This window comes from Mytilus trossulus, chromosome 5, assembly GCF_036588685.1.
Source record: "Mytilus trossulus isolate FHL-02 chromosome 5, PNRI_Mtr1.1.1.hap1, whole genome shotgun sequence".
In the NCBI taxonomy this organism is placed as follows: domain Eukaryota; kingdom Metazoa; phylum Mollusca; class Bivalvia; order Mytilida; family Mytilidae; genus Mytilus; species Mytilus trossulus.
This window is the reverse complement of record NC_086377.1, coordinates 23090112-23117146: the sequence shown is the minus strand read 5'-3', so window position 1 is coordinate 23117146 and position 27035 is coordinate 23090112. Positions and strand designations below refer to the sequence as shown.

At 33.2% G+C, this 27035-nt stretch overlaps 3 protein-coding genes across 3 annotated transcripts; 2 read left to right on the top strand and 1 right to left on the bottom strand.

Annotated features, from left to right (window-relative positions):
- Nucleotides 1-735: 735 nt before the first annotated feature.
- Nucleotides 736-1962, bottom strand: LOC134717757 (uncharacterized). Its single transcript, XM_063580251.1, has one exon. The coding sequence runs from the start codon at nucleotides 1960-1962 to the stop codon at nucleotides 736-738; it is 1227 nt and encodes a 408-aa protein (XP_063436321.1).
- A 128-nt stretch (nucleotides 1963-2090) lies between these two features.
- On the top strand, nucleotides 2091-5960 carry LOC134717756 (uncharacterized). The gene is made up of 4 exons (XM_063580250.1): nucleotides 2091-2105; nucleotides 2678-2838; nucleotides 3282-3366; nucleotides 5853-5960. Exons 1-4 carry the CDS (start codon nucleotides 2091-2093, stop codon nucleotides 5958-5960), a joined length of 369 nt encoding a protein of 122 aa, XP_063436320.1.
- Nucleotides 5961-7748: 1788 nt separating this feature from the next.
- Nucleotides 7749-9485, top strand: LOC134718670 (putative nuclease HARBI1). The gene is made up of 2 exons (XM_063581324.1): nucleotides 7749-7918; nucleotides 8369-9485. The coding sequence occupies exons 1-2, from the start codon at nucleotides 7827-7829 to the stop codon at nucleotides 9405-9407; spliced, it is 1131 nt and encodes a 376-aa protein (XP_063437394.1). The 5' UTR covers nucleotides 7749-7826; the 3' UTR covers nucleotides 9408-9485.
- Nucleotides 9486-27035: the final 17550 nt, after the last annotated feature.

Below are 27035 nucleotides of genomic sequence, written 5' to 3'. Positions count from 1 at the left end.
CAGATTTGTCTTCATGTATGACAAATCCCAATTTTGACATTAATTCAATTGTGTCATTTACATTTTTATTACATTCTTCTATAGTCTCTCCTAATAAAAGACTATCGTCTATGTAACCAACATTCACATGACCTAAAACTCTAAGACTAGAGTAAACAGGTTTTAATAATTTAGTAAATATTCTAGGTGCGGAGGAAATCCCATTAGGTAAGCATGTGTATTGAAAAAGTTTTCCGTTCCAATAAAACCGTAAAAACTTTTGATGTTCCTCTGCAATTGGAACACTATAATAAGCATGTCTCAAATCAATAGAAGCCATAAATGATTTGCTAGTTACAAGTTTAATGGCACTTTCAAAAGTGTCCATTTTAAAATGATGATACTCAAAGTATTCATTCAACTTCTTAAGATTCAAAATCATTCTATATTCTCCATTCTTTTTTGGCCTTAAAAATATAGGCGATAAAAACTGGTCTTTCATTGACTGAACTTCTTTGATAACATCAATTGCCATTAACTTTTGAATTTCATTTGAAACAATATCACTTTCTTTTGAGTTAAAGACAGATTTTACATTAAAAATGTCTTGCTTAGGTTCAACATTATCTATGAACTCTATATGACAATGGCTTACTATATCTAAAATAAATTTGTCAGAGGTAATTTTTTCCCATTCATCGGAAAACTTTTTCAATACACCAGCTTTAAAACAATGACTTACTTCATTTGATGTATCTAATACTTCTGTGGATTTCCTCCTCTCTGGGAGTTTTTTGGAATAGGGCCGGAACCTCGACCTCTTCCTCCTCGGAAGCCACCTCTGCCAAAAGTACCTATGTGGCCTCCTCTACCACCTCTGAAGAAGCCTCCGCCTCTACCTCTGCCACTACCAAACTTCAACTTGTTTCCAACTTTGGAACAATCTTCAATGTCCTTTGCAACTTTAGAGACATCATCTCCAAAAAGGTTGTTTGTGTAAGGAACAGAGTGTGAGCAGAGAGGCACATATTCTGCCATCATTTCGGGCTTTAAAAAATCCCTTCTAGTCATATTCAATTGGCGGTTTGCATGGCCCAACAAAGCCAATACATCATTACATTTGTCAAAGTATTCTCCACTACCAGAGTTACCATTGGCATTGTTGTTTTCGTCAATAGCCATTTTGTTGACAGTTTTTGTTAGAATTGTTGCTGCTTTTACAATAGTTCTTTCAAGAAATTGTAATTTTTTATCAGCAGATTGTGCTCCTGGTGAAATTACATTCCACATGAGTTGGTTTATTCTTACAATAGATAAACCTTCACAATTTTCAGGTCTTGCATTGTTTTCATCTTTACTTAACTCAGAGTATTGTTCCTCATTCATACCATTCCTGAACAACTCATTGACATTATTTGCCAAGACCTCATCAATTTTGACATCACAAAGTTCTTGAACCTTACATCTCTTAGACATAGATGAAAACCTATTATCATCTTTGTTCGGCTTCTTAGCAGGTGGTTCACTTTCATTGTCTACATTTTCCCCATCATCATGGGGGTTTTCTTCACCTTCATCATAATTATCATCATAATTATTACGCTGGTCATATTCTTCAATGTCTTGTACCCGGTCTTTTAAAGACCTTATATCGTCAGATTGTCTTTTCTGACCTTCTTGGATTGAGACTAACATTGACATGATTGCATCATGATTGTCTACTTTTGCAGAGGTAGAAGGGCCAGGGTTTTGAGTTTCATTACTATTAACCTTCGCTGGATTCTTACCATTTACACTTGAAGTGTTTGCTCCGCCACTCGCGGAAGCTTTCGACTTTGTCGACTCATGTTTCCTTTTACCAGCCGCGCTGGAAACGGAATTTATCTTCTCGGACAGAAGCTCATCTTCGTCCGTATTACTGATGTCTTCAAGTGAAGACCTTCTTTTAGAGGCGGACCCCTTTTCGATCATTTTCTCCGCCATGTGTTTTCTTTATAACCGGTTTACGGCAAAGTGCCGAAAACAGGTGAAAGTCGTAAATTTTTACCGAATTACATCCGGTGATTACTTACTTTTATTTATATCTTATATCAAATTTTATTAATTATAAAATGAATACCAACTACGTTGGTTTAATATTTAATCTGAAGTTAGGACAATTCAAACTACGTCCGAACTGCCCAAGAGCTATCAGCACACTGAAGTTCACACATGCGCAGCACAATCTCATTTGGTCCCGGGAGTGTTACAACGAAATAAAATTGAACTTCAAAGTACGTGGTATGTTTAATATATTGATATAATATAAAGAAAAAAAGAGCATTAATTGAGCAATATATGCAGTTGGTATTTTTATTTTAAGAAGGTTTTATTTTGTCAAATTATTTTGCCAAGGTAATTGAAATGCTATTGAAATTAAATTTATGATTACACAATATTTTTTGCTATTATCAATTGAATTACTACAACTTGTTATAAAAAAAAATTGTGGACATTTACATAAATGAATGTCAATTACTTAAATGGATTTTATCAAAATCAATCAATTATGATTACAATTTCCCCACCACTTCTTCATTTCCTTTTATTTATTTTTTCAGAATGGAAAGAAGGAAATATTACAAGCATATTCAGAAAGCTAAAGAACAACCGGAAAAATATTTAACTGTTATAATTGACTCGATGGACCAATACTCAGCTTCCATACTTCTTATATAAATCAAAGTTTACAGGTAATATGTGGAAGCTGATGGTCCACTTAATTTGGGTTTTGCTTCACGGAATAAGTACATATGGATTTTTTGACATATTTGAATATCCTCACTCAGCAAATCTCACCATTGATAAACATTTATGCAGGTTTGGAAGACATCCCACATGTCCTTTACTTGCAAATGGACAATTGTTACAGGGAATATAAGAACAGGTTATTTACTTTTATTTAACTCTATGACCATTGATTGAAAGAATGTAACGAAATAACTTAATTTAAGGAAACATATACAAAAAAAAATGCTGAAATTTGTGCTTTGTGAATTAAATTTATGAAATCTTCAATGAAATTAATCAATTTAAAGTTTGAAAATATGATATGTCTTTGAAAACAAATTGAAAACGCAGTTTAAAATACAGAAATGCTCAATAAAAAAATGTCACAAGTATTTTTAAGTTAAAAGAGATGAAGAACCTATCGGAAGATATTTTGTTGAGTTCAAATACTGTTCGATGTAGGATTTTATTTCTTATGTTTATTGATATCAAATATGTATTACAGATTTGTCTTTGGATATTTTCATTGTCAGTGGAGCTGGGTGTATTAAAAAAGTGAAAGTATCATTCCCTATGGTAGGACATACACATGAAGACGTTGATCAGGTTTTTTTCAAGGTACGTAAATATATATAGCATAATGTTAAAATTTCCTTTTTGCTATCCTTGACCAGAAAAAGATGTACATGAATATTCTGGAGATAGATATCAGTAGTGGTCTTAGTAAGGTATTATGCGGAAACCAGTTTTTTCATTTCCCATGATTAAAACAGAAGATTCGAGCTCCTAGGATATTTCATAACTTGTTTATCAAAAAAAGAGGAGAGTAAACTTCTTATGTTTTCCCGATGGCTTCAAATATACTGAAAGCTAAACTACCAGTTTCAAAGAGGGAGAATGCATATGAGTGTGTTGGGTGCCAGACGAGCAATACACCAGTAGTAAACTCCTACACATATGTGGTCAACCACAAAGGAAGCAACATGTTACATTAGAAAATGCCTGTACCAAGTCAGGAATATGACAGTTGTTATCCATTCGTTTTATGATGTTTCGGACTTTTGATTTTGCCTTTTGATTTTGGATTTTCCTTTTTGAATTTTCCTCGGAGTTTAGTATTTTTGTGTTTTTACTTTTTACTAACCATAAAGTGCCCGTATTGGTGCACCCTGTGTGACTACAGATGTGACACACAAGAACAATTGATTGATTGATTATTGGTTGCTTAACGTCCAGTGGCAAGAACAATTGACATAGCACGTAGACACGTATCCAGTCCATAAGAAACTAGTTGGTATATAGAAGACGTCAGGGATTACCATCAACCCTGACAGTGTCTTCGGGCATTCTGATATGCCATACTTCATTTCGAGTGATGATATCGTTACATTTAACAAAGAGAAGAGCCAAGAACAATACACCAAGAAAAGAAAGGAAAATGCAGAACTGCGACACAGACCGTGGAAGAGTGTCTACAAGTTCCAGAAGCGAATTCTTTGAGTAGTCAAATACTGGCAGTTCTTCCATCTTCTGAAGAAAAAGAGATGGGGGGGGGGGGGGGGGGGGGGTTTGGGGGTATGATGCAGTAACTGTGACATCAGGTGATTTAGATAACACTGGGATAGTGAATGTTACAGTGGTTGACAATACAAGATTAGAGTCGGAGAAGTCTACAACTACTTTAAGGTCAACATCATCATCATCCAAATTTAAATCCAAAGAAGAAATTGAGCAGCAGACTCAAGATTTTACCACCCAAATGAACAAAAGCTGAAAAGAAACATTCAAATTCATAAATTAAAGTTTTATATTAGGGGAAAAAACAACTAACCTCAATGGTCGGGGAGCAAACTAAAGCATTTAATAAGATGACTAACGAGCTAAAAGGACTGAAACAGTGGCTAAGGGACAATAATGAGACAAAAACTGCAGATTAAGACAATAGAGAAATCAGAGAAGATATGGATAATAGGGACAATCCTAAAGACAGCAGAGAATACCGAGATTATAGGGACAGAAGATATCTTTCATATATATAAATGCTCAAAACGACAATAGTCAGTGATTTGACTTCTGACAAGTATTTTTATAACAGTGACATTATTAAATCCTATATAACATACATGAAATCAACAGTCTTAATGTTTTATGACTTTATTTTAATTTGAAGTTCGGAGGACCCCACAAACAGAGGGTATTGTAATGATCTACAAACTACCCCCTTTTAATTACACGAGGTAATGTGAGGTAATTTGCACATTACTTATACCAACATAACCTATGTAACTATGTTAAAGAAGTTGAGGGTATAGTTCATTTACATATAAATATTTGGTTTATGATATTGGTAAATTTAAGCACATGTGGAGGAGTCATACAATTTTTGCATATGTGAAGTTGGACGTCTCATGGTTTTAGTGTATTTGTTTCGTTTAAGCACCTCACAGTTGTTTCAGAGGTTAAACGTCGGTTGGACTTGTTCTTGTCTTACCTTTTTAGCATGCCAACATTTCCTTTTGTTTCAAATTGTTGTTTTAACGGTCAATGTTTACAAATTCCCGATGTATAAAATTCCATCGAGGATGTGTATTCGAAAGTTGACTATGAACTCCTCCGATAATTCATGTATACTGTCACTAGGACCATGTGTATTGTTAAATAAACTGTTCCCAGCTGCCACAAAGACTCACATTGTATTGGATTTGGACATTTAAATTTGTCATAAATTAATTGACTGTCAGTACAAAATATTTTTTTGGTTTTTTTTTCATTCTTTTACATATATCTTTTGGTTTTCAATTCTAGTGTTTTATATTTATTTACCATGCAAAGATGTTCAAAACCCGGAAGTAACCATATCCGCTTCCAGAATCTGATCCGATATTGTAATTTTCTTCTCATGTCAGCCATTTTGTTTTCAATGTTGTTTTCGTTTTAACTCGAATTTAAACATCATTTGTCGGCGATTTTCTGTATAAAGCTAGCGGTTGAACAAAATGATCATCGCTGTCATGATTAAAAATGCTAAAAACAAGATTTGATATTGTTTAATAGGAGACTTTGATAAAAAGGTTTGAAAAGTTATTTTTTTATTTTCTTTCAAGTCGGGCAAGTCGAGTTTAGCTAGTAACCAAGTCAAAAGTCCGACTTTTAAAGTGAAAGGTCGCATGGCTCGCAGACCTCTGCCTCCAAATCAGTGGAACTTATTTTAAGACTACTGACGTGGTTGACAACGTATTGACGACAAACAATATTCCTACGACTTACGCCATTTTGGAAATCTAAACTACTTGTCTTTAGAGATTTTCGGCGATTCAACATTTAATACATTTGTTCTTTTACAACTTAGCCAAAACCTCAGGGGATAATAAACGACATAAAGATTCCTAATGTGCCCTACTTCCTATGTGTAATTTCAAAACTTTTGGATAAATCAACGATCTTTTAAGGTTTTTCTATTTATATTTTTTGTAATCAAGAACTAAAAGAATTAAAAAAAAACCTGTTCAAATAGTTTTAAATTACATGACATCCAGCTAGATTATAGCAATGGCACATATTTCAGCATGTATTGGGTAGAACACATTGTTGGAATGTCACACTACGCAGAAGCAGGGATATCCGTCACTGATTAAAGAATAGTATTTGTTAAATTTAAAGATAATTATATTTGTTGTAGATGATTCAAACGTCAACATTTAATACTTAAATTTGTGGGTCAACAACTTTCAAAGTAAATAAAGTCCGAGGGGCTTAAAGAGATTGGGGAGAGAAACGACTTTTTTTTTCTTTTTTTTCCTGTAAAACTCTGTTTTGAGAATCTTCCTCCAAATCAGCAGCACCTCGATGTATGAGTAATTATCCACTACAATAAACACTTAAAATGTGAAATTTAGTATATGATAAGTAGTCTTCCATGACAACTAAATATTGTGTACCAACATATTCATTGTAATGGAAACCAAAAAAGGAAATTACAAATGTTGCATTTTGTAGTTTAAATCTATTTATTCCTGAAATTTTACAAATATTTCAAAATGTAGGATTTGGAAACAAGCTTCACACAGTTTACATTAATCATAATTTTTTATTATTAGTACCTGTATCCCTGTGATGAGAGTTGTAACTGTGAACTTTATCAATGGAAAAAAGTAAAATCACAAACATACTGAACTCGAAGAGGAAAATCAATACGGAAGGTCCATAATCACATGGCAAAATCAAATAACAAAAAGTAAAATCACAAAAATACTGAACTCGGAGGAAAATCAAAAAACAAAACGCATCAAAAACGAATGGACAATAACTGTCATATTCCTGACTTGGTACAGGCATTTTCAAATGTAGAAAATGGTGGATTAAACCTGGTTCTATAGCGCTAACCCTCTCACTTTAAACGCATCAAAAACGAATAGACATGAACTGTCACATTCCTGACTTGGTACAGACATTTTCAAATGTAGAAAATGGTGGATTAAACCTGGTTCTATAGCGCTAACCCTATCTCTTTAATAAGTCTCATCAAATTCCGTTATATTTACATGATGCGTTAAATAAACAGTCACAATTAATAAAATAGTCAAAATATTGGAACAGCAGTCATCACCGCATAACAATTTTAAAAGAGACAATTTAACAGAACACAAAAACATTTATCTACGAACACATGGATTGACTTGAGTGTCTGACGTCATAAAATATGTATACGTCACAAATTTGTCGTTCAATGTGCATACAAACAGTTTTAAAATTTACATAGGCAATGTAAGCATACAGAGTTAAAAAATCAAAAGTATGCAAGAACAAATTACAGAAATAGACCGAGAGTTTAACTAGTCCAAAAGTTATAGGTATAATTTATGAGAATCCAAAAATAGTAAATTCCACTACGCGATTGAATGATTTAGACATTTGTTGTTCAACTTATATAGTAATTCATAAGAGATATATCATAATGACATAGAATAGACCAAAATAATACTGGGTCGATTCGTTTCTGACTAATTCGGTATACACCGACCACGTGGTCGATCTACACCGGACCAACCGTAGAAACGAACGAACCGACTATATACAATATGGCCGATTGCAGTGCTATTTGTGTGGCAACTTGTGTTGCCATGGAATTGATGGAATCTTCAGATGATGAGTCAAATTTCCTTTTGGAAAGGTATTTTATTTTTAAGAAATATACTACCTTGAGCTAATTTGTTGATTTTTCCTACTATTTGTTGGTATGTGTAAGCATGTGTGTAAAGGGGCGTGACCGGCATGTATACCATCCCCCTTCATTTTTATTGCTATAAAAATAACATCATTCGGGAATTCGGGATTTGGCCGATTTCTTTTCCTTACTTTTTTCGTGAATTCGAGATTCGGCATTTTTATTTTTTTATGAATTCGGTCCTGGACAAGTTTACCAGATTACCCTTCATAAAAAAGTGTAGCAGTTTATAAAGCCAGCATTCTCAGAATAAACAATTGTACTAAAAATAATATCAAATACATTTATCAAGCATATCAATTCTTCACTGTTCAACTTAATCGTTTTCCTATTGGATATTTTGAATATTAAATTGTATGTATCAGAAAATATACATCTTTATTTTCTTAATTTCAGTGATCGAAAGGATCGTCATAAAACACAGGACTTTTTCGAGTGGACAGTTCCAAGATATTTCCCAGATATGTTCAAGAAATTTTTTAGGATTTCACCTCAGTCTTTTGAACTTGTATGTCAACTGTTAGGAGCTAATGAACAATTGGCAAAAAGAACATATCGAGGGGGACGACAAGAAATACCATTGGAGAAAAAAGTAATGATCGTTTTGCGATATTTAGCATCACAAGAAACTATTTTAGGAATAAGCGATCGGTTTAATATAACTGTTTCAACATTTACCAAGTACAGAGAAAAGGTTGTTAACGCAATAAATGATCTTCTCCCCAGATTTGTTCAGTGGCCTGAAGAATTGGATTCTGTCGCAATAAAGTTTAATGAAATGGGGACATACGAATTTCAAAACATTATAGGGGCAATCGATGGAAGCCACATTCCGATTGAGCAGCCATTGGAATGTCCCAATTCATACTATAATAGAAAAAAATTTCACTCTGTAATTTTACAGGCCGTATGCAAAGACGATCTTAGTTTCGTTAACATTTGTGTAGGTATGCCAGGAAGATGCCATGACGCTAAGGCGTTTAAGCATTCTCATTTATCTGAAATTGGAGATGAACTCTGCAGGCAAGGACAATATCACATTCTAGGCGATGCGGCTTACGCACTAATGAGGTGGCTTATAACACCATTTCGCGACAATGGAAATTTAACAAGAGAGCAATATAATTTCAACAAATTTCTGTCATCCAAAAGACAGGTAATTGAAAGAGCCTTTGCTTTGTTAAAAGGACGTTTTCGTCGTTTGAAATACGTTAGCATTAGAGATATCAAGTGTATTTGTAAAATAATTTCAGCCTGCTGTGTTCTCCATAATATCTGCCTACAAAGTGATGAAGACATTGCTGAATTTATTGATGCAGAAATTGATGAATTGGACGCAAATTTAGGGGAGAACTTTCCAGTGAATGCAGACAATGGAGAAGGTATCTTGAAGAGAAACAATCTAACTATCGAATTAAACAGAGTCAACAGCTAATAAATGACAATAAACATTATTTCAACTTTGAAATGTTATTCAAACAAATACACCCATGATTAAAGTACATTATGTAGATTTTATTGGTTTTAGTGGCCTTGAGTTGTTTTGTATGTTTTAGCCGGGATGTTGTCTCTTTGACATATTCCCCGTTTCCATTCTTATTCAATAAAAATACTGAAGAAGATATGGTATGAGTTCGGATGAATAAGCAAATTTAGGTTACAGTAGGTTCTTAAGCACAAAGCTTTCAAGTTTGCTCACACTAAACAGCAAGCTATAAAGGCCCAAAATTACCAGTGTTCAAAAATTCAAATAGGAAACAACAAAAAAAAGATGCAACATATGTTTGTCTTGATGCTGAAATGCTGGATTCAAGAATTTCATAAAAATCAAATAAAATCATCAGTTTGTGTATATTTAATAATAAGTATATTCTTCAGGTATACTCTGTAACAATAAAACAAATAAAACACATATCTGTGTGGAAACAATTAAACATAAAAAAAGTGTCAACAAGAAATGAGATCTGATACAGAGTTACATCTGGATCTACTTTTTTGCAATGTCTTTCATGACATCTATAAGACTTTTGAAGCATTCCATTTTTTCCGTGTGTCGCCTTTCTGATGCCTCAGCCAATAACTCGAAACGATCAGTTGTCTTCTTTTTCTTCTTTTCTTTAGCTATTAAGAATAAAATAATCATAGATTTTATAAATATATTTTCAAAATTACATCGATTCCAATCATATGGTAATGTACTTATTTCAGTCGTGTAAATTGACTAGTCACAAAAGTGGTTGTTATCATAGAAAGTAAGGATGCTGTTAATATATTTATCATAATTTTCATAATTTCATATTTTTCTGGTATTATTATTTTTGTTGTTTGAATCAAAACGTCTAAATTTGTGTTGTATAATACATGTAATTCTGATTTTTTTTTGCTGTATATAATTTAATGTACATGCATGTAGTCCCTACCCTTTCGTCATCTTGTCACATGTTTGGTATCTTGGCGTAGTGGTTGGAAACCTAGTCAGGTAAGCAACTCTAATAAATCCAAAAGGATTTCCTAAAAAACCTCCCATCTCCCTTTGGTTTATGCTTTTTACAATGCTATTTCGGCATGAATGACCAGCAATGTTACACGACTGATGTAAAAGATACCCCCTCCAGGAATTCTTAGTGAAAGGCGTCATGAGGTCAACTGAAATATACAAATTTCTATATGTTTTAATTTTTAATCCAATTACAGATGTTTGCCTACATAAAACCTTATTCTAAGTTGTAGCCAGACATTTTGAAAGAAGGTGTGTATAATAATTTCATTTCTACAGCATTTTCACATAGGAATTTGACATCTATTCTGTAAGAAGTGTTGTGTGTTATGCCACTAATATTGGATTACAATTTTGCAAATATAATTTTTAGCTAGCACGTTTTAGTCCAACGTTTGGAAGTCATTGCATGTGTTTAAATGTACCCATAATAGTTTAGTTTATTTTTTGTAAAGTAAACTGGTAAAAAATAATTATTTTTCAAGAATTCATGTTCTAATTCAAAATACTAAATACATTTTCAAAAGTCATTACATGACGTGTTTTAATGTAACCATAATAGTAGGTTTTTTGTTGTAAGGTAAAATGGTAAAAAGTCATTTGTTTTACAGTTTTATTACCTTGAGGTTCAGGACATGAAGTAGACACTTTCATTTTTCTCTTGGAAGGCGTTGGGTTACTAGTTTCTTCCTCTTCACTGGAACTTTCAGCTGCAAAACAAGAATAAGATACTTATTTCCAAGCAATAAGCAGTTCAACGTTTTGAATCATTTTTCAAGAATTCTATTTCGATTTAATTGCTGCATCTTTTTTTAAAAAAAAGTCATAATACCTATGTTGGTGCAATTCTAAATATCAATACATATACAAATTAATTTACGACAAAAGATTATAAAATGAATATATTATATTAATTTACCTCTAAATAATCAATACATGTATATATGAAATACAACCCAACTCTGTGTGAAACTCAAGGTTGATTCTGTATATAAATGATATCATAATAAAAAAAGTACCTTTTTTAGGCTTACTGGAATCCAACAGATATTTTGGTTGTACATCATGTTGGCTTTCAAACACTGTAAATTATGTTGGGATTTCAATGTTACTCTCGCCACTTGTTTTTAGTTTCTTTTTCATTCTTTCAAATCTATCCTTCATACTTCTTATTTTGATCCTACACTGCTCTGGATTAACTTGTATTGAGAGTTTTTCCGCAATCTCTTGGGATATTCTCACCCATTTATTTTTTATGAAGGATTTACTCTTCTCGTATTTATCATACAAATCAAGCAAAAAATTTTCAGAATCTTTAGACCATGTTGAGCTTGTCGATGGTATCTGTTTGGCACTTGTGCTGGCTAGGCTAGTGGCACTTGTGCTGGCTTGGCTAGTGGCACTTGTGCTGGCTTGAGTGCTCATACTAGGCATATCCGTAGCTTGGCTAGATTCCACTCTCAGGATATTAACAGTTACCTGACCATCGACATAATCCCTTTCTTCCAAAAATCGGGAAATAGCCTCTTCATCTGCAAAGTTCAAACACATTTTAAATCATTGAAGTTAATGACGCTAAATATTTTGATGGCAACGCTGACCATCTAAAAGTACAAAAACCGATAAACAAATAAAATGCAAGCACACTGCAGTCGTATTTCGGACATGTATGTAAGCAAGTGGTATATATTTATTGTATAGCAATATTGATTCCCCATAAAAAGCAAGGTAAAAATATTCCTATATTGCACAAGTTCTATTTTGCACCTGATGGCTCCAGAGAAAAATTGATGATTTCATCAAGGACAAAAATCTTATTATAAAATCCATTTGTGGCCACGTTTGTGGCATCATCTTTACAGAACCTAGTAATTACATTATTGGTTTTTAGTGGGGCCACGGTTGCTCAATTAAAAATATATTCTTAAGGTGTGTATTCGTTTGGTTATTTTGTATATAATAATTTAACCAATTTGTTTCAAGCATCACCAACTTACCTCCGCTTTCTAACTTTAGCAACGTTACTATGTCTGTTCTTACTATGAATTTTCGGAATATTTCTCCATCTTTGAGAACAGAAATGATTGCAGTTTCTCTCCTGGCCGGCAACTTTGGAAGAACTCTGGAATTCAAAGAAAAGGTTCTTTTTAAAATTTAAATTGTTTAGAGAAGGGCGGATCCACAATTTAATTGCAGTTCTAAGGGGCTGTAAAAAGAAGAAGAAAATTGAAAAGTCTTTGTGATAATTTGTGTACAAAAACAAGATGTCATGCAATTAAATTACAGTATATGCTTTCCCAATTAAAGGTATGTGGGTGCAAGTCCACAAATTTATACTTTAACTCAGCACATGTATGTGTGATCCTCAGCAGGGGCGGATCTAGTCCAAATAATTATGACGTCTTGCAAGGCTTTTTTATATTTTTATGTCATAAAAAAGTTATAAAAAAGCCTTGCAAGACGTCATAATTATTTGGTCTAGGGCGGATCCAGCAATTTTCAAAAGGGGGGGGGGGGGGGTGCTAGTCCTTTAATATATAACCTCTGGAGGCGATATTTTCTATTTACATTATTATTCTAATGATTTCTTTTTACTTATTTTGGTATTTTATATTTTTTTTACTTTTTGTTGTTTTTATTATCAATGTGCATAAAATAGGGGGTGGGGGTGCTTACCCAGGACAAAGGGGAGAGCAAAACATATGTCCCGATACAAATGCATTGATTGGCCAAAATAAAGGGGTGCTACCCCCCCCCCCCCCCCCCCCCCCCCTGGATCCACCACTGCTCAGTATGATCATGTTTGATCATGTTTTAATGCAACATGCACCCAACACAATCAAGATTCTATTGTTAAATATATTTTCGTTCTTTGGTTTTACATGTAATTCAATAAATTTTACTTCAGATACATGTAAAATGAATTATTTACAAATTATTCCGATTTATTCTTATTTTCTCAGTCAAATTTTCCCACACTTACAACTTTTCCGCCATCTTGGACATGAATCGTCGCTTCAGTTCAAACGGTGCATTCCGGATTATTCCGGTTTATATTTTTTTAGAAACGAACGTAAAACCTGTTGCTCCGGATGATCCGGGTATGTTCCGGATACCAGAAACGAACCGACCCACTGACGGGACCTATTAAAGTACAGAGTCACGAAATAAGAACAAAAGAAATACCAAGAGAACACAAAAAACATCTATCTACGAAAACATGGATTGACTTGAGTGTCTGACGTCATAAAATTTGTATACGGGTTTTGCTTATTGTTGATGGTCGCAAGGTGACCAAAAGTTGACAATTTCTGTATCATTTGGTCTCTTGTGAAGAGTTATCTTATTAACAATCTTACATCTTCGTTTTATGTTATTCAATTGTTGCATTAAATTAGTTAAAATAAAAGGCAAATGTGAACACCGATATCTCCCCTAACAAAAGCGAGGTAGATAGATAAACAGAAAGATAAACAGTAATAGACAATACTTAAAACCTTCCTGTTGTTTACGGTAAGCGCATACAAACAGAGAAAAAACACACCTCAAAGGGTATAATCTTTAATTTCCTCGGGTTTTAAAGAAAACTCCTACATGCGAACCTCATGTAAAAACAAAAGGAAAGAAAATAGTCTTACCTGTGGAAAGTATGCCGTTAGGGACTCTAGGTGCCCCCTCAGGGTAAAAAGATCATCCAGCTCGTCTAGCCCTAAATTCAGCTTCATCGATCCATTTGATGCCGCCAAATCTAAATAAAAGAGTCCTCTAGCGGACTTTTTAAAGGAAAGCACTTTCCCTCTCCCGAATTGGGTTTTGTACTCCGTCCTACCAGTAGAAGTAACAATTTGACTAAATTGCACATTTTCGGCTTCCATTATAACACTTAATCGTAAATATATTTCTAGACAAAGGTTAGAAGTACTGACTTGTAATCGAAAAATACGCACTTTTATATTTATTTCATTTTTCTAGCTAATATTATCTAAACCAATAATATTACACTTTGAAGTATGGGGTGGGACTAAAGGAGGGATAACCACCTCATTCTTAGGTTTCGCATAACAACTCTATACCAAATTGTTTATGTGGTGCGCAAACAAAAATGCGCTTAACAACAAAACAACGTGTTGATGAATCTCTAGAAACTATACTATGATAATATGCTTTATTTTTGGGTTTCTTAACTTAAAATCTTTATCTAAAGCAGCTTCATTGTAAAAAAAAAAACGTTCGATTTTTTTTCTGAATTTCTTTTGAGTGCCTTTGTCTCGTACCTAATATTTTCTTTTTATATGTTTCCGTCCCCCCCTTTTTTTTCCGAGTTATACTATTGTTGACGATCATATAGCAACATCTCAATTCTTTCATATTTATTCTTTTTCGTATTGTTCTTTTTTTTTTGGACACAATCATAATCTCCCGCCTTTTTATTTTTAATTAAACTGTTGATTATGTGCACATGCGCAGACGATTCACAGAGAAAAAACTGAAAAATCAAAAATGGTGCTCGCTAAGTGTTTGTTGTTATTAAGTATTGTTGTGTGTTATGGTCAAGTGCATGACCTTAATATAAGGAAATGAAAAAGTGTCTACGATGAAAGCTACGAGGTAGTGGAACTGCAGTGCTTGTATGAGGGGGAAGGCAGCTACATTTTCACTGGGCCAACTTCAGTGAAAAAGATCACCCTGGACAGACTGGCGGGTTCCAGCACATTGATGACTTTTGGCCAGCATTTAGAAAAAGTAACCATTAAAACCTGCACCATAGGCAAGTGTTGCCAGGCCATCTCGACAACCCCTAGCACGGATGTGCAGATTGCAGATAAAATTTGTGTAAGATGCATGCTATTACGTAACTTGTTTTCAACATCCGCCATTTTTTAATGTTTACAAAAAATTGACAAGCACTTTATGAAAGACAAATTCCCTTTATTTTCTTTTGAAAGTATATCAATATAAGAAAAGAAATATTTGTTAGCATAATTTTAATCGTATTTCTATTAAATAGATTTGTGTTAAAAACTATAAATATTAAATTTGATAACTGTCTATAAATATAAATTTTTTTTTTTTACAGTCACTGGAAGACCTTGTGTCCACTACTGATGCGGACGAGACCTCTCCTCATACGGAGGGGGGTTCTCCTGACTCCTCGACAGAATGGTCTCAAAGCGTTCCAACATCAACAGTGTACGACCACAGCCAAATGTCCAGCACTCTCCCTGACCATTAACAGGTGGGTTTTCACCAATAGGGCAAAGAGAATCCCTACTTAACATAACCATTGCATTGTGGTGGTGTATTCTAAAAACATAAAAACACTGCTGTTAAAATTAACCTAAACAATTTCGAAAGTACTTATTTTCACTATTTTAGACATTTTTACTTGTGTACATGTAGTTTATTATTTTTTATTTTTTTATTTTAGACTACTACAGAAAATGAGACCAATTCAACAACACCATTGATAGTGGCAACCGTCACCACTTTAACAGGTAGCTTAAAAGTTTATATAATTTTTCTAGGAGTAATTTTGTTTCTATTAATTGTCTAAATTTTGGTGTTCTTATTAAAAAAGTATTACTATCAATCAGACTACATTCCAGTTAAGAACGATGATTCTTTATATGTTGAAATGGACACCATAACTAGTTAAACTATTTCTTTTCTTGTAGTACTTCTGGTGATAGCTCTCTTTTTTTTTTTACTTACAGTGATATTCTTTCTAATAGGTGGATTTATTGTTTGGAGGAAAAGACATTCTAATAATATTTCAAACTCGGAAGATGAATTCTATAATAAAGCCTGGTACAATTTAAGTAGTAACAATTTATAATTTTTTTTTTTTTTTATTTTCTTCTTGTAGAGCAATTTCAAGTTCTAATCTTTACCATGATAAGCGTATTAGTGGTTTTAAACCGTATACATAGACTTTTGTTAAACGCTATACCAGCTTTAAAAAAACTTCACCCCCCTGTAAGACAGCTTATTAACCCTCCTCAACATCAACTACTACACCAAGCAGCAGTCCAACCTATACCACCTGCAGTACACCAGGAAATCATCCTACCCTTACCAGCACCTCCACTCATTTTAAGAAGAAGCACCAGACAGTCCATACCACCCAACAGACTTAATTTGTGATTAATTTGTGATTAATTTGTGTATTATGTTTTGATTTTTTTCAAACCAAAGTTCTATATTATTTGTGTAATTAAGATGTACCTAACATTACAGGGGGGATAACTCTGTAAAATCAGCTAAATGTTTTATTTATGATATGTATTTAAGGACATTGTAATAAGCTTCTCAAAGTTGAAATTAGTGTTTGTTAAACTGTTATATACCCAGTGTAATTTTTATGAAGAAATGGTTGGTTCAAATATTTTGAAATTTATGTTTAAAGTATTTCTTACCTGTCCTTCAAGATATGTAAAGCTATCTGCAGCATGTCTCGGCTTTGTACACTATTAGCTGCATTGCACTGCTGCATCAATTCTCCCAGAAATGTCTCGCTCATTCGTATGAGGCATCCTATTCTAGTTTCTCTGTTTTCATGCAACGAAGCATGATATAGTGCAGAAACATTAAATTGTGTACTACTAAATGTGCTGATGGGTTGCTGACAGTACCAATTCTTCATTTCTTCAAACAACTCAGGTTGTATTGAACACTTATAACACGGGAAAAAATGACTCCACACTACTGCCACATGCTGAGATACAAAATTAGTCAATTGAGAAATAAAGTTACTGATTGAAGCACGATGATCCATCATAAAGTTTTCTAAATAGAATGAAAGTATAACATTTTTCCTAAATATTAAAGGACATATTCTTCTCTCTTGGTTATGACTAAGCATCCATTGTGATGACAAAGGAGATATTAGCATTTCTATGCTATATTATCTTAAGAAGTTTATTGAGGGGGGCTTTTTTATTATTATTATTATTATTGAAGGTTTTAACAAAGGAGAGTGATAACTTTCTATACATAAGAAAGACTCAACATCCTGTGTTTGACATGATTATAAATTATGGATAAACTGATACATTTTTCACTTAATTTCTCTCTTTAAATATATTTTTATGATAAAAATAGAGAATAAGTCAGATTTTTGAAATGATGTTACTTCAAAGGGTGTTGTTTATATTATACATATCAAGAAGTTTTGTATATGATTCAAGTCTGTTTTATTATGTTAAGAAGAAGTTTAACTCAAATTAGTAGTAATATATGTTTATCTGTCTGATGTTCTCCATTAACAGTTAATCAGTTTTGAAACTTGATTGCAACTAAGACAATTTCCTATACTCTACATCTAAAGATTGTTACACATGTTTATCTATCAACAGTTATTTAGCTTGAGGCTTGATTGTAATTAAAAATATTTAGTAATTATACAGTATAATAACTTCTAAAGGAAGAAAATCAAAATAGTTATGAAGCTTTACATCAGAGGGATTATCTGATATGATCTATCAGATTAAAAGATAACGTTTATTTGGTCTTAAAAATAATGTTAAAATATCAAAAATGCTATAGAGGTTGATGGGGAACATTAGACAGACCTTAGTAGTATCTGAAATGTTTATACTGTAATATAAAACATGTATATAGTCTTTGTTTTTCTTGTTATTAAGCAATATAGTTGTGATAATTTATTAAATGTTAATTGTTTTAAAGTTGGTGCTAAATAATTGTGATAATCATTAAAGTTCATATTTCAAATCATGATAGTTGTACTCCTGATAACATGCTGTTATATATAGTTAATATATTTATTTACAATGATAGTTTAAGAGAGGAAAATATACTCTTTAAAGACAAGTTTTATAAAAAAATAAATAAAAAAAAAGTAGTGCTTATACTATAGTTTTGGTGCTAACTGTTTTATGGTGCTATGCATTCCGCCAGATTCCCCTATAAAGACAAGTTTGATAAAGAGAGTAGTACACTACATTTTTACTAAAGTTTTGGTGCTGTATATTCTTACATTGAAAAACTAAGCATTTACGGTTGTTAATCAAACCATGCTACCTGTATATATTTTATCTATATTTTGTTACTTTAGTGCAACATTCCATCTTTTAATTTTTGCTTCATGCGTGTTTTCATTTTAAACATGGAAACCATGTGGGTTATATTTTTATTTTATAACATAATTTATCTTCTATCACATTCCATCAAGTTACTTTTTATATTGTAGTCATTTTTAAAAACTAGAATTATCTAGTTAATCATATTAATATATGTAATCTTTTACATGTCTCTTTTTAGAAATCCATTCTTGTTAAAAAAACCAACATTTGTTTTAGAAGCTTTATAATATTTTATATATATTAGAAACAAACTCAGGGTTGTATGCTCAAATATCGGTTTTAATACAAGTTCTTATATACTATACATATATTGTAATATTTATTTTTTATGCTAAAAATATTCAATCAGTTTTTGCAATAATGGTGATCTACACAAAATGTGATGTATACATAATGTATATAAGTTTTTGATAATAAAAATAATTTATGTTCGTCAATCTTTGTTTATCTCTTCTCAAGTGTCTGTAGTTTGTGTGTTGTGGAAAGAAAATGAATGCCACCCCTTGCCAACAACCATCCCTCTCACATATTGACTAACTCCAAGCAAATAACAATTTAGACAAGCAATAACAACACAAAGTTCTACAACGTGGACAACATGGACGTCATCTCCTAGTACCCTAGTTACCAACCAATGTTGCTCTACCTTGAAAAAGTCAGTAACGTGGAAACACAAATTGACGACAAACATACCCCTGGTTACCAACCAATGTTGCTCTACCTTGCAACGTGGAAGCAAAATGGACGACACACATAACCTGGTTACCAACCAATGTTGCTCTACCTTGGTCAAAAGTATGACACGTGGACACAAACATTCCACAATCACTAGCACAATATTTACATAAGCTGCTCTACTGTTTTCTTATCCCTATTCTACTACTACTACAGTGTATGGGCACAGCCAAATGTCCAGCACTCTCTGACCATCAACAGGTGGGTTTTCACCTATAAGGCAAAGAGAATCCCTAATTTACCTAACCAGTGCATTGTGGTGATGTATTCTAAACTAGAGGCTCTCAAGAGCCTGTGTCGCTCACCTGTTACTGTATTTACTGATGTCGATCATCTTGGTTAGTAGGTGGGGTCATTAGACACTTTTTTTAAATAGATACCATAGTAATGATTGTGGCCACATTTAGTGTAATATGGCCCATAGTTTTAGAAAAGAAGATTTCAAGTTACAAAAATGACAAAAAGTTGTTCAAAATTGACTATAAAGGACAATAACTCCTTAAGGGGTATTCTTACAATTTTTATCATGTTTGACTTATTTGTAGATCTTACTTTGCTGAACAAAATTGCTGTTTACAGTTTATCTCTATCTATAATAGTATTCAAGATAATAACCAAAAACTGAAAATTTTCCTTAACATTACCAATTTAAGGGCAGCAACCCAACAACGAGTTGTCAGATTCATCTGAAAATTTGCGAGGGGATAGATCTTATTCTGATTGACATTTAAATCTTGAAAGATTTGCCCTAAATGTCTTAGTTTTAAAGATATCAATCAAAAACTGCATTTTACCACTATGTTCTAATTTAAGCCATGTCGGCCATTTTGTTTGGAAGGCGGTGTCATCGGACACACTTTTTAAACTATATACCACAATGATAATTATGGCCAAGTTTGGTTTAATTTGGCCATGTAGTTTCAGAGAAGAAGATTTTTGTACAAGTTACAAAAACTAACGAAAATTTGTTATAAAATTGACTATAAAGGGCAATAACTCCTTAAGGTGTTGACTGACAATTTTTGTCATGTTGACTTATTTGTAGGTTTTAATTTGCTGAACATTATTGTTGTTTACATTTTATCTGTATCTATAATAGTATTCAAAATAACCAAAAACTGCAAAATTTCCTTAAAATAACCAATTCAGGGGCAGCAACCTAACAACGAGTAGTCAGATTCGTCTGAAAATATCAGGGCAGATAGATCTTGACCTGATAAACAATTCAACCCCATGTCAGATTTGCACTAAATGCTTTGGTTTTTGAGTTATAAGCCAAAAACTGCATTTTACCCCTATGTTCTATTTTTAGCCATGGCAGCCATCTTGTTTGAACCATTTTCAAAAAAAGTTCTAGAACAAATCAATTTTTACCAATTTTAATTTTTTTTCGATGAATGATCACCGAGCATGATTTTAGTATAAATACCCTAACCACTCTCATATACAGTACAGATCACATTAATGCTTATTAACAGATAAAACTTTACTTCTTTAAAATGGATCTCTTCATAAAAGTCTCGAGAGCGAATTAGAAAAGATGCCCAATCTGAGATGAGTAGATTTTAGGCAGAATCCATGCCTCTGCTGTACCGTGGATCTGGACAGTAGAAGGCAGATGGCGTTATTATCTAGCCTAACTGACAACACCAATTTCAGTAAAATGGTGGTCGGACTCTACCACACCATTTTACATGGCAGCATTAGTAAATCAGAGGACTATCTGTACTATTGAGATAATACAGTATTAATTGGGATGAAAGTTTTGGCAGAAAGGGTGTAAAATACTTGCATCCTTCAGATGTGTAACACAATTTTGAAAATGAGCAAAAATCTGCCTTAAAAATACACTATAATCAATCATCAACAGTGAAAGGAAATTTTTAATCATCACCTTAGTGATATGTCCATTATTAATTAGTTAATATTTTTATTGACTGGTGAGCACATTTCTTTTAAAACATATTGATCGAACTTGCATGTATTACTACCATAATTACAATGACATGAATGATAATAGAAGAAATAACAGCAAATTACCAACTTACCAATGCAAGAAACCACAAACCCAACCACCCATCCAATACTGATTGATTCTGCTTCCTAGAATAAAAAAAAAATATTATTATTTTTTTAATTTACAGAACTTAAATGGCTGACAACTTCTTAAACCAGCCCCATGGAATCAAGAAGTGGGATGGAGGAGGATGAGATGTCAGAAACCCAAAGTGAACAATCTGTAGATGAGGTACAATAACCATGTACCTCAATTAAGGATGAACAATTTTAATAATGTATCATGCAAAATAATGTATGCTAGACATTTGTTTTTGTTATATAAATTAAATATATATATCTGTCTCTGAAAGACGACGACAATAAACGTGCACCAACTACAGTCACTACAGTGCCTACCATTAAAGGAGAACTCAGCGGGTGACAGATAGATTTGGAAGGGAAGAAGAGGACATCTTAACGAAGTTGGAAATTTAGTATTAAGTAGTGTAGCATCTATACTTTATTTATAAAGTCTACGTCGACAATGACTAGAGATGCCTTGTCTATTTAACATTCTAGTAATTTGAAACGTATCGTTAACATATTACCCATAGATTTCAGTTAAACAGTCAATACCTGAAGACGGGTGCCACATGTGGAGCAGGATCTGCTTACTCTTCCGGAGCACCTGAGATCAGCCCTAGTTTTTGGTGGGATTCCTATTGTTTATTCTTAAGTTTTCTATTTTGTATCATGTGTAATATTGTTTTTCTGCTGGTCTTTTTCATTTTTAGCCATGGCGTTGTCAGTTTGTTTTAGATTTACGAGTTTGACTATCCCTTTGGTATCTTTCGTCTCTCTTTTAAGAATGTCTAATTTCTTTCAGAACAACAATTTGATGATGCCTTTAACACGTTTTTGTTCCTTACTCCCTTATTTACAACTACATGATAACGTTGAGGGTATAAAACCACCATGTTCTACATTTAAAAATGCCTATACCAAGTCAGGAAAATGAAAATTCTTTTCCATTCTTTTTGCAGGAACATATATATATATTAAAATATACTGTTCCCAGGTTTTAGATAACTTGTGTGATTATGGACTTCCGAATAGATTTTCCTCTAAATTCAGTATTTTAGAGATTTTACTTTTGAATCCTTTACCCTTCAAACGTTCCATCCCTTTAAGATAAACGAAGAATTTGAGAGGCTTGAAAATATACATACCATCAAAACAATGGTTACACAGGTAGATAGGGGTACGTCTAAACACCGCTCAGGACCTCCTGAGTGCACTCAGGACATACAAAGTGCACTCAGGACCCTTTGTAGTCATCGTATCTGCACACAGGATGGATGTTTCTATTCGTTATTACCTTCTAATTTTAGAGTTAAATTTTGGTAAAATTTAAAATCGAACTTAGATGGATATGTTAATTTTAATGAAATAATGAGGGACACGTGTCACTCATTACACAACTAATGAGCCGTGAATTATCCAATCAACACAATTGATTGGATTATCTTTATTGCTGGTTATGGATTGAGTTGTTAGTACAGTGTTACCTTTAAAATGGATATGCAAAGAGAAAATTTAAAAAAAACAACCTCATTCAATGTACTTTTTCAGTTTATTTTTCATGATGGCGGCTAAATAAATTTAGTTGTGTTTTGCAGTTCATGAATAAAGAAAATAAAAATTCATATTATTTTATAGTTGCCTTTTCCTGTAACAAGTTCGATTTTTTATTTCAAAATGATTCTTTTCTCTCTCTCCAAATAAAGTTATAAATATACAAAAGCAATGTTCACTGAACATAAAATTTTATTGAATTTGTATATCTTTATTCTCAACAAACCATATACATAGGTATAGAGAATACAATAATGTACAATATTTATAATTTAACCTTAACAACACAGGTCAGTTTTTATTGATATGGTTTTGTAAAGTCTAATATCTTGGCTGTGTACGTGCTGTCCTTGGTCTATTCATATGGTTTGGCTTACGAGCATGTTTCGGAAAGGCGGGGGTCAAAATCGTGCAAGGGCTGTATCCAGGTTGTTAAAAACTTCCATTTATTATTTAAAAAAAATGTTTTTTTGGGGGGGCACTTCAGAATCTGTGCACGGAGACTCAGTCGTGGTTTGAACGGATTACGTCTCAATAAATAGTCTTCGAAAATATCTTTCTCGCTGTACCAAATTTTTTTTTTTTTTATAATTTAGTTTAGAATATTACTACAATCTAACAGTTAAACTTACAAATTGTTTAGAAATAATACCCAAAATATCATAATTTTCAGAAAACGGAGAGGTTAACGGAGACAAATTCATTTTTCAGAATTTATTTTCACATTGAAATTCGTTCAAGGCTTGTATCACTGGACAAGAACGACTTTAATGAGAGAAAACCCATTACCTAATGCGGATTTCTTAAAACATTTAGAAAATAGATCAAAACACACACGTACATACACATTTATATAAATAAGAATTAAAACGCAAAAATCTATTTTTAGTGAGTGATCAGATTAACTGTTAGCTTGAAAGTAAATTTTAAGTCCAAGTCAGGAGCCTGTAATTCAGTGGTTGTCGTTTGTTCCTGTGTTACATATTTGTTTTTCGTTCATTTTTTTTATATGAATAAGGCCGTTCGGTTTCTCGTTTGAATTGTTTAACATTGTCATTTCAGAGCCTTTTATAGCTGACTATGCGGTATGGGCTTTGCTCATTGTTGAAGACCGTACGGTGACCTATAGTTAATTTTCTGTGTCATTTTGGTCTCTTGTGAAGAGTTGTCACATTGGCAATCATACCACATCTTTTCTTTTTTTTTTTTATATAAATGGCGTTTCACCGATTCTTTTTTTTAGTATGGAACAATGCAATTAAAGTCTTGTAATATATAGAGAGATATGAAAATACGAAAGAATTATTCATCTTATTTTTTTAACTAGGAATAAAATCCATAAACAGCAATAAAGATAATCCAATCAATTTTGTTGATTGGATAATTCACGGCTCAGTAGTTGTGTAATCAGTGACACGTGCCCTCATTATTTTATAAGAATAAACATATCTATCTAAGTTCGATTTCAAATTCTACCAAAATTAAACTTTTAAGTGAGAAGCGTATAACGAATATAAACATCCATCCTGTGTGCAGATACGATGACTATAAAGGGTACTGAGTGCTCTTTGTATGTCCTAAGTGCACTCAGGAGGTCCTGAGCGGTGTTTAGACGTACCGGGTAGATATAATAATAATTTTGTCATTTGTAGTATGCGACAGATATTTTCGAAAAGATGTATACGATTACCTAAATTATCAATATTAATTAACGAGAACCGTATACTCTGGTTGGTATTCAGGGAGAACATTCATTCGTAGATGAGTTAAACAAAGCAAGGTATTAACGACTTTTGACAAGCAACGTAGATGACTGAAAGATTACAGGTAAAAATTACAGGTCATTAGGTAAAACGGAACATATTTTTGTCATTTATAGGATATACAAATTGTGTGTAGAACACGTGGTATTCAAATAAAAACACATAGCAGTCGTAAAGGACATATCATGATTGAACGTGCAAGCCCTATGTTTATCCGATTGAATCTGTATGACATTACTTCAATGTTAATCAGTGTCTCTTATTTAACATGTGTTAAAATGGACATATTTTATACGAAAAAGGTAAACTGAAAATATTTTGGTCATTTTCAGTATGTAATAAAATTCATTCTTATGAACACTTACTCATCCTCTAAACCCGTTTCCTATCTGATGTAAAATATTGAGAAGATAAGTTAGGAGTTTTCTGAATCATACAATTGCATATAACTTAATTGTAGACTTAACGAATACGATTATATCCGGGTCACTCAGGTTAGCTGAAAATAATTTTGTCATTTATAGTTTTATTCAACAAAATCCACGCATCAGTATTCATGTGACCTTCGGCAGCAATAGTGGCTTGGCTGGAAGTTCCTGTTTTATAATTTAATTGGGTATGTAAGCTTCCCAAATTTACAAGATAAAATATTTCTAGGTTCAATTCAATACCAATAGGCCAATCCATCTTCCTGTACCCACTTCTTAGGGTAAACGGACAGAGTCATAGTACTTGAAGGTCGCGAATTTTATAGGACAAAGAGTCACAAATATTTGTTAGACTATTGTTCAAATATATTTTTAAATATTTTCTGTTTATTACAAATTTTCATTTTATTTTAAAGGAAATTGCGCTTGAAATATGAAAATATATGACATTTTAATTATGCAAAGGTGTATGACATTTTATTATGCAAAGGGTATATTTGTTGCGAAAATGAAGCCATCTATTAAAGTACCTTGTCACTTTGACATTTTTTGTTTTCATAACAATTATTTTATCATTGTTGATAGTCATAATAATTTTTAAGTTGCTTCTTTCAAACTTCAAGAAAATACGAAAAGAATATTTTCAAAATTAAAATGTGACTTTTTGTCCTACGACTTTCTGTCCTACATTCCTTCTGAATATCGACAATTCGTCCTCACACTGGGGGTACTCTATATGGTTTTGTCAACAGGTTGAGAAGGTCACGAGAAAGAGCGTCCTCCTTATGGGGAAATAACTACTGTGCCTGTACCATGATAACTTGACCACGATACGGAGGAAAACTATCAGGGTGGTCCTGTTTGGAGTCGATCATGACATTCAAGTGATCGGAAAGAACGTAACGACACACGTTGCGTGTTGCAACATGAACACACTTGCACGTATTGAACCCTTGCAACTTATCTTTGAGGATCCGTAGGTGGCCTTTTGAAAGGCTAAATTTGTGTCCCTATCCAGCACGCCCTCATCTTCCAGGGGCAGTCCAATGACAACAGAAGTATACCGCTGGTCGAAGCTTTACCCTCAAGGGTGACTTGGGAATGGAAATATGGTCACTTGGTCATCTCCCGACCGACAGTGAAACGCTTGACGAAGTGGGGCGTCCGTTTCGCTGTGCGGGATGTATTAAGTTCGCTGTCACGTCCGGTCAGAATGAGGACGTTCAATCGGATTTTACATCATTTGAAACAGATTTTAATTGTACATGTTTCACATACCTATCACCTTTTCTAGCAACACTACCTGTTGACTGCTAAAATTTAAATTCGCTCTCATTATCTGACTCATTGTCAGAGCGAATATCACCAAGTATATCCCTTTCTATCGGGGTAACATGAATAGACATTTCCGACCTTGCGTCGAAATCTATATTCCTAGAAATTCTAGGTGAACCAAAATCCTCGTCTAGATTCGAAACTAGTGGAATAATGGGTCTATGAGTGTCAGATCTGAGCAAACCTTTGTGTTTCTCTATTCTGACCCCTTGAATCTGGATTAGTTTCAGATCTGGGCATACCTTGCGTATCCCTATTCTGAACTATACTCTCGTTATTTGCCCCTCTAACATTGGCCAACGACTGCATCATGCTAAATAATGTGTCAAATTTACTATCTAAATTGTCTTGCAAACCATTGATTTTCTTGTCATATTCCTGCTGCAATGCAGTTGACTTTGACGGCTTTTTCCTAGCCTAAACAGTGGTTTTGGTTCTGGACATATCTTTACTTGCCGGTAAAAAAGATGGCGTATCTTTGTTTACCTCCTCCGAATTCTCGTGCACCTCGAGATCGGATTCCATACTTTCAATATTTTCAATTTAAACGATATATTAATAAAACTTTGT